Source organism: Panthera onca, chromosome B4 (assembly GCF_046562875.1).
Source record: "Panthera onca isolate mPanOnc1 chromosome B4, mPanOnc1 haplotype 2, whole genome shotgun sequence".
Classification (NCBI taxonomy): Eukaryota; Metazoa; Chordata; class Mammalia; order Carnivora; family Felidae; genus Panthera; species Panthera onca.
This window is the reverse complement of record NC_138345.1, coordinates 44,315,473-44,326,679: the sequence shown is the minus strand read 5'-3', so window position 1 is coordinate 44,326,679 and position 11,207 is coordinate 44,315,473. Positions and strand designations below refer to the sequence as shown.

The following is an 11,207-nucleotide window of genomic DNA, read 5'->3' as shown; positions in this document are numbered from 1 at the left end:
TTTCAAATACAGTATTTTAATTACTCTGGTTATTCTAATAGTGTTGAAATACGTCTGTGGAATCTGACCTTACTTTAATGAGGACACTATTATTCATGAATTCCTTTCTTCTTCACTAATTTAGTGCTTTACATGTTTTCCAATCAGTATTATGCTATTATTGTAAATAAAAAACATTTATTCTATCATGAAACACTTATTTCAATCTCTACACAAGTTAGTACCAGACTTTATATTGTTCAACTGCAAATGAGGAGTATCCCTCACCCTGCACGCCACCCGGTGTCACTGGACTAGCAATGTCGTCAGCACATGTCACACACTCTTGATCAAGACCTTCAGGGCAGTTTCATCCACATTGTAGCTGACACTACTCAGCTGCAGACATGAACAACCAAGGCGTGACTTATGCGGAACTCCATCATGCTAAGGGCTCACAAAGACAGCAAGTGCAACCTAAGGGCACGAAAAGTTCCATTTCAGTAACTGAGGAGGAGATAGCCTATGCAGAATTAAATCTTCAAAATGTTTCTCGGGACCTTCAAGGGAATGGCAAGAACTCTCCCTGCAAAGGTAAAACATTTAATACAAGCAGGTATGTCTGTTTTAGGATTTGAAGTTGGGGTGTAGGGGTGTAGGGAAAGAGTAGGAAGTGATCTCACATAGTTTTCATTTGTGAGGACCAGAGCTGGAGGTTGGAATATGGTATTGTAATTGAACGCATTGGTATATTCTGAGAGAAGATTCCAATGATAGTGATGGGTTTGAGGTGCAGGTTATTGTATGTGATTCCCTGTTCATTGTCGGTTCTCTAGCTTGTATATCTCCTAAATGACTGTTTCCAGGCATCCCTTCTCAGAGTTTGCATTTCTCTTCCTACTACTCACCTTCATGTCCAGAGAAGCTCATTGCCGGTATCTTGGGAATCCTCTGCCTAGTCTTGATGTCCACTGTGGTAACAATAGCTGTTATTCCCTGTAAGTACGTGTTTGAATGACTAAAAGGGAATTTTTCACCTTACTGATCATTAGTTCCTCAACATAGTGTGTAACACTTTGAATTTATTGTCTCATTTTTATGCATGTGTGCTCTAAGTGTGGAATGATTATTTAGAGGTTATCTAAAGTAGACATAAGAGAATAAATTTAGGGAGAATTAAACATATATTTGGATTTAATAACTCAAAGGCAAGTCATAGAAGAGACTTTATGGTGAAATACGCATTAATTCTTGAGATTGCTTAATCCAAATATTGTAAGAGACGGTGAGGTTTGGTTTTTTACTTTTGAATTATTTTCTCTCTCATGTTCCTTGCTGTATTAAATTTTTCTGGTAAAATAGCACACACAATTTTAAGCTAAGAAACTCAACTTATTATGATTCATTTCATTTAATATTATGTTTTTTGAGAATTGCTTTAATGTTATAGCTACTGAAGGACCAGAGCAGAACAAAACATCCGTGGAAACGACAATCCAGAAAGGTACAACATCCCTTGCAAAATTCTGTTATTAGTTTAGTGTCTATTTTAGCTCTATCTTCAAGTAGGCAAAGATGATAACAGATTCTTTGGGAAAAAGTGAATTCAAAAATCGCTTAATGAACTTTCAGAACTGATGGGGAAATACTCATTCAAAATCATCGTACATGCTGTTAAAATTGCCTCACATTTCCTCCTTTTATAACATGGTAAAAGGTAAATCATTTCATAAAGATGGTTTTCTTCACTGACTCTCGGGACATGTAGATGTGGACATTTTTGTGGTCACTTTATTTGGACACATAAATTAGGCGATGAAAGGCTAACTCTTCTCTGAGTGTGTGTGTGTTTTGTTATAACTTTATCAGCTTGTGAGGGTATTTGAATATGGTAGGTACACATACGTGTATCCATATACAGTATGTAAATTTTCATTTTGTAATATTCAAAGCTTTTTGGATAATATCTCGTATTATCTCTCTCCAGCATGTCTCTGTTGTCATTGTCTGAAAGAGTGGTTTACGTATTCCAACAATTGCTATTACATTAGCACTGAGAGAAAATCATGGAAGGAGAGTTTGACGTCCTGTACTTCTAAGAAATCTAACCTGCTCTACTATGATGATGAAGAGGACAAGGTAAGTTTTCAAATGTTTCCAGATTCTATTAAAAGCTTGTCATTAAATGGGGTTCCTGAGTGGCTCAGTGGATTAAGCCTCCAACTTCGGCTCAGGTCATGATCTCAAGGTTCCTGTGTTTGAGCCCCACATGGGGCTCTGGGCTGATAGCTCAGAGCCTGGAGTCTGCTTCAGGTTCTGTGTCTCCCTCTCTCTCTAATTCTCCCCTGCTCGTGCTCTCTCTCTGTGTCTCAAAAATAAATAAATGTTAAAAAAATTGAAAAGGAAAAGCTTGCAATTAATATTATGCTTGTAGAATTCATCCATAGTTTTATATGTATTTGTAGTTTATTTCTTTTAAAGTCTTTAATATTCCATGGTTTGACTCTATGACACATTATTTATATTTTTATACCTTGAATGTACATTTGATAATTTCCAGTTCTTGCTTTTCATAGGACCCTGTGCTTCTAGAAATGCTCTTTTGTCTGAAATTAACTTTACTATTTCATTTTACAACACATCAAGGAAACTAGGCATATGATTGTGCACACTGATTACAATGTACTTTGAATCACACAATTCTAAATTACATCATGAGACTGAAGTTTAGAGCCTTTATCAGGCCTGCCCATTTTCCTTTTATGAAATATCTTTGCTTATTTTGGGGCTGTATATCAATGGAATCATTCAGGGTACATTTTTTTGTGTGTCTCCCTTCTCTCCCAGGTGCTACTTGTAATCCATCTATATTAACACACTTGTCTACAGTTTGTGAATATTCACTGTTCTCATATGAATATGACATTTTAAAAACCATTCTCAGAAATTTAGTTCCTTTTTGTAAGTGGGTATTATGAATAATTATGTTAGGAAAAGTCTTTTCTATGTCTTCCTCCACATATCATATTGATAATCATTTATTACACATAGCGACATATTATATAATATATTTATGTAAAATAAATGTATGGTTTTCATAATAAAATAATAATGTATAATGTAACATAATTGTATTCATGTATAATCATGCTACATTTTTCTGTAAGCATTAGTATGGAATTGCACAGTCATAGATATGTGTATATTTCACTATACTAAATTATCCCTACATTTTTCTATTTTATGGTGCAAAATACATTGTACCAAATAGGCCTTTGATCCAAAACTCAGCAGTCTCAGGAAAATTAATTAAAGGCTCTGATGGGTAGAAACAGTACCATTTTCCTGGGTTGCAAATCTCAAGGCTATTCTCTTTTGTGAGAATGAGAAGTGCTGGGTTGTGTCTCTTGCCCATTTCTCCAGGACGGTGTTTTCTTTTCACTTCTCAGAAGTCTTTGTCATTTTTTAGACCTGAGCTCTTTTTTGAGCTTTTAAGATGCAAATACCTGCATCTGCATTTTTACTCTCCTATTGGAGTCTTTTAATGATCAGAATTTTAATGTTACCATGGTCGTACTTAGCGTTTTGTATGTTACAGTGAGTATTATTAGACCTATTTCAGAAGTTAGCCAAAGTTCATGAATAGAATTTCCTATATTATTTTCCTGTATTTACCTTTTTCTTTATTTCATTATATTTTAACTTTCCATTATGATTTATGATCCAATTAGAATTTATTTTTTGTGATGCTATATGTCTGAGGCTGTGAGATAAGAGTGAAAGTTGTATATTTCTACATCATTACCTCATTGACGGAGCATCATTTATAGTAAAGTAGGTCTTTTCTTCATCTGTAACTTTATATACATAAAGTTGTATATATATATATACACATGTGCTCTAATCTCCTTGATATAAGTAATATAGATATTATATATCTTTATATAGATGATTGTATATTCATAGATCACAGTCTACACAGTCTATCACAACCCACAGCAGGTCGAGTAAAATGTAGAGACTTACTTGCCTTTATGGTCCATTACCATTTATGGTAATGTATGTCCCATTTATATTATAAGTGTCCTAAATATTTCTCTGCTTACATGGAGAATCACATGCATGTTATAACTTTGCTTCAACTGACACTTGTGCTTCAAATATCAAACAATTTCGAAAACACAGGAGGTGAAGGAAAGTCCATTAGACCTGGTAAGAATTTTGTTCTTACGTTTGTCCTCTGTTTCTTCCGTATGATCCAAAATGCCTTCTTTTACCATGTATTCTCCATAGCAATCCTCTCATTGTGTTCAGGGCTAGTTTAATGTTAGAGAAGCAGCTCATAGCCCGAGGAGCAAGACTGTTCCTGTCAAGTTCATTTCTCAAAAAACAATCCACTCTGTATATCAGTATCAGGCGTAGGTTTGAACTGTATTTTTGAGTGTCTGTGCTTCATCTCAATTTATTTTCTGTACCTCTCCATTCACAAGGCATGTCTTGATGTATCAGAAAAGCCTAAGGGACGTTATTTTTTGTGTTTTGTGTTTTGAGGGTGGTGGTGAATTTTTGGAACAGGGATGCTCAGCAATTTTTTCATGTAAATTAATGCTATTTGCCTCCTCAATTTACACTATTTCAGCTTAGGCAAGTTTTCATAGGAACAACCTACTGTCAGAGAGAGTGGAAATCTGTACTTCTCACATTGCTGTACTGAAGCCAGCTCACACTGGTTTCTGAACACAAACTATGCATCTCTTTACCTTCTCTGCTTTCATGCTTTCACATTGGAAACCTGAAGGGAAACGTTCATGGAGACTTTGTACCACACACATTAACAAATACTAAAAATATAAGGTTTATAGTATAGATCCCTCCATGCAGTGTTATAATTATGGCTGCAAATTATCTTATCTTTTCAAGAAATTCAGAGGGGAAAATACACACGCAGATCTAAACATTTACCGACCTATTTATCATTTCTGGTGATCTCTAATTCTTCTTGCGAATATGCGTTACCATCTAGTGTCATTTTAATTGTAGCTTGAAGAACATAGTTGAAAAGCAGGTGTAGTAAGAATAAATTCTGTTCGTTTTTGTGTCTTATGTGGGGTCTTTATGCATCTTGTTTTCTAAAAAACTATTTTCTGAATGTATAATTCCTGTTTGACAGGTATTTTTGCTTTGTTTTGGTTGTTTGTTTATTTGATTTGTGTGTGTGTGTGTGTGTGTGTGTGTGTGTGGGTTTCTTTCTTTCTTTTTTTTTTTTTCACTATTTTTCCAGTGAGAGCTCATCTTTTAATCATATTGTTATTTACGTAAATATAATGAGTTGCTTTTCTCCTGCCCTTGTCAAGATCACCTTTTTTGTGGGTTTGACTTTGATTTTATTTTTTAAGCTGTTGCAGAAAATACCATGACCCCATAACATAGAATTTGACACATTACCCATGTTAAAAAAATAGCTTAGTGTCTTAGAGCAGTTTTAGGTTCATAACAAAACTCAGACATAACACCGGTATGTGCTGTATTCCCCTACTGTCTATGTGTCAATGCAGGAGCAGTTCATAGACTGTCTCATTTTCAAAAGCCCTCAGTGGGGTGGTTCACTTGCTACAACTGATACACCTGCAGTGACACATCATTATCAGCCAAAGACCATAGTTTACTTCAAAGCTTACTCTTGAGGTTGGGCATTTTATGCGTTTGGAAAAGTATATAGTGACATGTATCAAACATTATGGAGTTCTACAGAATAGTTTCCCGTCCTTCAAAATCCTCTGTGTGCACCCTATCCATCCTCCTACCCCCTAAACCCTGTTAACAACTGATCAGTTTACTGTCTCCATAATTTTGTTTTTTCCAGAGTGTCATATAGCGGGAATCCTATACTCTCGCACATCTTACATTGCATTTAACTAGATCATCCATCGTAACCAGTTGAAGCACCCAGTTTAAGTTAGGAGTGCTAACTATCACATTGTTGCAAAGGATATCTAGAGCTCTCCCCTTGTAAAACTGGAACTCAACTGCACCATAATTCTCCTGCAACACTTTCCCTTCAACCTGAGCAACCACTATTCTACTTGTTTCTATCACTTTTACTACTTTGGATACTTTCTATAAGTGGAATCAAAGAGTTTTGTGTTTTTTTTTTTCATGTGTATGAGTGGCTTATTCACTTAGCATAATGTCATGGAATTTCATGCATATTGTAGCAGGTGATAGGATTTCCTTCCATTTACAATTGAATAATATTACACTGGTAGGTGTATGCCACACTTTCTTTCTCCATTCATCCATCAGTGGACATTTGGGTGGCTTCTGCCCTGTGGCTCTAATGAATAATGCTGCAGTGAGCATGGGTGTATATATATCTTTGAGATCTTGCTTTCAATTCTTTTAGATAGTTTCCTACATGTGGGATGGCTGATTCATGTGATAATTGTATTTTCAATTTCTTGAAGAAGCTCCATTCCCTTCTTCATAACGGTGACCGATTTACATGCCCAACAACAGTGTGTAGTCTCCTCCTGGTCGACCTCCTCACTGACCCTTTTTTTAAAAATGTTATTTATTTGTTTTGAGAGAGAGAGAAAGAGAGAGAGCAAGCAGGGGAGGTGGAGAGGGAGGGAAAGGGAGAGCATCTGAAGCTGGCTCTGCATTGTCAACACAGAGCCTGATGCGGGGCTCAAACCCACAAATGTGAGATCATGACCTGAGTCCAAACCAAGAGTTGGAAACTTAACCAACTAAGCCACCCAGGCACCTCGAGATTTTTTTTATACCATCCATCCTAATGAGTATGAGGTGATAATTCATTGTGATTTTGATTTGCATTTCTCTGATCATTAGCATCTTTCCATATGATTTTTCACAATTTATATTGTCTTTGGAAATATGCTTTTTTAATTTCTTTGCCCATTTTTTAAATTGTGTTTTGGTGTTTGCTGTTGTTGGTACTAACTTGTAGATTAATTTTATATTTTAGATGTGATTCCTTGTTTGATGTATGATTTGCAAGTGTTTTTTCCACTCTGTCTTTTCATCGTTGATCATGGCCTGTGTTGCACAGAAATGTTTAGGTTGATATCACACATTTATCTACAATGGACTTTTCCTTTGTGGTCTGGTTTTGGTGGCAGAGCCAAGAAATCATTGCCACATACAGTGTTGTTTATTTTGCCCCCAATTTTTCTTTGAGGAACTTCTACACCTTACATTTATGTCTTTAGTCCACTTTGAGTTAATTTTAGTATACGGTGTAAATGGAAACATCCAGCTTCAATCTTCTGCATGTGGGAGGGAAGTCAGTTTCCCAACACCCTTTGTGAAAGATTCTGTCTTTCCCTACTGAATGGTCCTGGCACCTTTATCAAAGCTGGCTAGACCGATTATACCTCGGTTTGTGTCTGGATATTTTTAAGGGATTGTTTCCATGGGGGATTTAGAGTCTGTGTCTTTCTGTTCCTTCATCTTGCTGCTTGTATCCCATTCCATTCGGAACTAGTGTGCAGGGCAGGGATATGGATTCTGTCTAGATAATGTGGCGTAAGGCTGATGGAGGTGGAAGACGTATCACCCATCCCTGATTTTCACACTAAGTCACTTCACAATCCACTCTGTTCCCTCAAGAGTATTTCTTTGTCTGTATTTGCCAGTGTTCTTTGGTCATTTCATTATGATGTCATGAGACGTGGATTTGTACGTGCTCATTCTGTTAGCAATTTGCTAAGTCTCTGGTGTCTATAAATATTATAAATGATATTAGTAAGTTGTTCATTTGTTGTGCCTTAAGATTGTTGTCCTGTTTTGTTTTTTTTTTTTTTTTTTTTTCTGCCTCTGTTGTTCTTCTCATATTCTACTTAGAACTAAGCCGGCTTTCCTGATACTGTTTTGAAAGTCTCTGAATTCTGTAAATTGTTCTCTTTCTTCTCTCTCATCCTAAGGTATAAATAAATTTGTTACTCCTTCAAATTCATCAGTTTTTTTCTACTTGATTGGATTTTACATTTCCGGTATGGATTTATGCACTGAGATTCTCTGTGGTTTCTTCATATAGTTTTATTTCTCTATTGATATTTCCTACTTGCTAAATTGCTGCCATCACATGTTCATGCAATTATTTCAACTAAGGTTTCTTTATAGTTTTCATATATTTATAAATATGACTTCTAAATACTTTTGTTCTAATATGTGCAACAACTTATCCCTGCACATGTTTCTATTGACCTATGCTTTCCTTTCGTCGGAAGACATTTTTAAATTTCTCTTCATATTTTTTTACTTTTTAGGTAGACACTTTTTAAAAATATAATTCAGAAACATGCATTGTATGTCATTTTTCCTAGATTTACTATTTTTTTTGCCAAACATTTATGGCAGAATCTTCTCCACTAAATCTGTCTGCTGATAGTTTTGTTCAATTGTTTCCAAATTCTTATTGCTTATTTTTATGACCTTGTGACTTTTACCTTTGATGTTAATTACTATTTTTTTTAGAAAGAATATGTTCAAATATTGCAAGTCAGTATGGACTCACCTTCCGCAGTGTGACATCTGTGCCTGTGTCTGTGATTGTGACAGGGACTGTTCATAATGTTGCTAAGAGTTCTCAGGTCTCCTGTATTCTTACTTTCTCCTGGCTTCCTCTTGGTCTCCTCTCCATGTGTGTCTATTTTTTCCATAAGCTAAGAGTGTTGAGAGCTAATGTCAACTCTTCCGTTATATTCTCACATCCAGTATGTTTCCATTATATTTATGGGGGTCACAGTGCTTGACACAAACACCACAACCTCTGACCAGATCAGGTTTGGGTTTTCTTCATCATTACGGAGTAAAATCAGCACTTGGAGCTGAAACATCAATGGGTACCCATCCCCATCCCCAGTGCTGATCAGGTCTCCCCCTGTGGCACCAACACCGTTGCTCTTTGCAGCTTCTCCCAACTGTAAAAGCTACAATCTTCTGGATCACTGAGCCAGTGGTGGGCAGGTGGGGAGGCTCGGGAACATCCTAGGTGAGAAGATTACACGTGTGTTTTTGACTTGAATTTCCACAGACCATATTTCATAAGTTATTAAGCTTGGATCCATTTTCTAAACTCTGAAATTGTTTTTGCAGTCAGTTTGTCCTTTTCACTTAGTCCTACTAAGATAATTTTATACTTAGTGTCCAGTGTGTAACATTATATTATAATTTGAAAGTTTCTATAAAGTTAGAAGGAAAGAACTTTTATTTGTTACTACAGAATTCGAAAGAGTGTAAGAGCTAGTATTTGACTTCCAATAAAATTTATTTTCTCACAGTTTTTGTTGAATTTACTCTCTGCTACTACATGGATTAGAGGCTCCCAGAGAAGAAATCATAGTTCATCTGTGCAGCCAAAAGCCTTAACATTTTCTTCCGAAGTGTAAGTTTCCTGACAACTTTTTATTTTATGCCTCACAAGAATTGTTCTTAGAAACAAAAAGAGCAATGTGTGAACAATCGGATAAACACAGTAGTTGAAGTTTTTCCAGAGAAAAATGGTATGAGAAATATTGAGATTGAGATATTTAAGTATGAGTCAAAATGGATGGTTCATTCCTCAAAATACTATGGTCCCTAGTAAGAGATATAAGCAATCTTATGGCAAGATTAATGAGGTATAATTCTCTGTATTTCAGGTTGTCAGCATCTTCAGAGAGTGACAAGAAGTGTCCATATTTCAATTTTCCAGTAAAAAAAATGTATTATGCACCCTGCTCAGTAATAAGACCATATATTTGTAAGCACCAGGCATTCTAGTTATTTCACTTTGGTATAATGTTATTTCACCATTTATAAAGAATACATCTCTCATTATTTCAAAACCCATGTGATTATTTATTCTGCATATTTTTAAAATAATGTTTTTAGTGTAATTTTAGGCTCACAACAAAATTAAGAAGAAGCTTCTGAGATTTCCCGTATTGTCCCTGTCTGCACATGCGCATGGCCTCTCCCATTATCTACATCACTCACTAGAATGTTTCATTTCTAACCAAGGATGAATCCGCATCAATGCATATATATCACCCAAAGTCCAAAGAGTATTTGAGGTTTCATCTTGGTCTAATGGAACTGTTCTCAAATTTAATTATATTAGTGTAAAAAATATACTCTGTATATAGTATTTATTTCTTATGTTTTGCTATTTAGTAAAATAATTATATATAAATTTCAAATCATAATATTAGTGTAATATTCTCAATACAGTGAATAATTCCATTTCGTTTCCAAATTAGCTGATTTGTTCTAGTCCTTTAAGGGCCTCAGATGAGGATTGAACACCCCAGGGTGACAAGGGTATGAGTCAGAATTGAGTCAGGAGACAGAAACAAGGAAGGAAGTTGAGGTAAACAGTTATTATATACTTGTAAGGGAAAGCTTACTAAGAGGAAGGCTACTAAGTTCAATAAAATTACAAAGAATATCTTAGAATTAAAGGAGGGATCACTGGGAAGCCAGGTCTGCTCTCTGAAGATGGGATTTAGATGTCATTGAGGACAATGTGGGTGCACACAGCTTCATGGCAGACATGCTCACTGGATTGTTCTGGGGCAGGGCACCTCCACACTCCACGAGCTGAACTTGGTGAGGAAGGATCTCAGACTGTGACTAGCACACCGGAGCTACTCTCTGTCAGAGCATCAGGAGGAAAGACCAGATGACAGGAAACTGACAGATTGCCTACAAGAACCTGCTGGAGGACGAATACCCGTGACTTCCTGCAAGACTGCAACTGGCAACCAAGCCATGGCGGCCAAAGGAGACAACACCATGACGCCAGGAAGAAGAGCCCTTTCTGCTGCACTGTGTCTCCATTGTCTTTTACTGACAAAAGTCAACTTCATGTGAGATGACCAGAGAGAAAATGGATAGGATCTTCCACCTTATCTGAGAACAAGGCACTGAGGGTGGATTTGGAGCTGAGAGTACTAAATGAACGGCCCCTTGGGGTTATCATGGAACAACAACAGGGTCGATGTATAAAGCCATTCAGATCGGCCCCACTTCCTCCGAAAATGGAACCAAAGTGTACTCTTTCAATCTGTCTTAGTGCAGCACTATCAAAGATTAGATTTATTTCAAGGTAGAGATTGGTTTCTAATCGCTAATAACCAGTGTCCTTTGATACCTTTTCTTATATGTTGTTTTCCTCAACTGGGTTCATATATTTTGGATGAAATTTAATTTTTTCCATTTTT

General features: G+C 36.2%; 2 protein-coding genes across 2 annotated transcripts in view; both read left to right on the top strand.

Moving 5' to 3' along the window:
• Positions 1-349: 349 nt before the first annotated feature.
• On the top strand, positions 350-9,765 carry LOC145715594 (NKG2-A/NKG2-B type II integral membrane protein-like). Its single transcript, XM_081796025.1, has 6 exons — positions 350-573; positions 846-977; positions 1,430-1,483; positions 1,994-2,118; positions 9,285-9,388; positions 9,645-9,765. The coding sequence occupies exons 1-6, from the start codon at positions 387-389 to the stop codon at positions 9,763-9,765; spliced, it is 723 nt and encodes a 240-aa protein (XP_081652151.1). The 5' UTR covers positions 350-386.
• A 1,199-nt stretch (positions 9,766-10,964) lies between these two features.
• The window catches only part of LOC145715632 (NKG2-A/NKG2-B type II integral membrane protein-like), a 28,387-nt gene continuing 28,144 nt past the window's right edge, over positions 10,965-11,207 (top strand). Inside the window, exon 1 of the mRNA XM_081796292.1 lies at positions 10,965-11,037. Coding sequence (XP_081652418.1) covers positions 10,965-11,037 — 73 coding nt within the window. The remainder of the gene's footprint in view (positions 11,038-11,207) is intronic.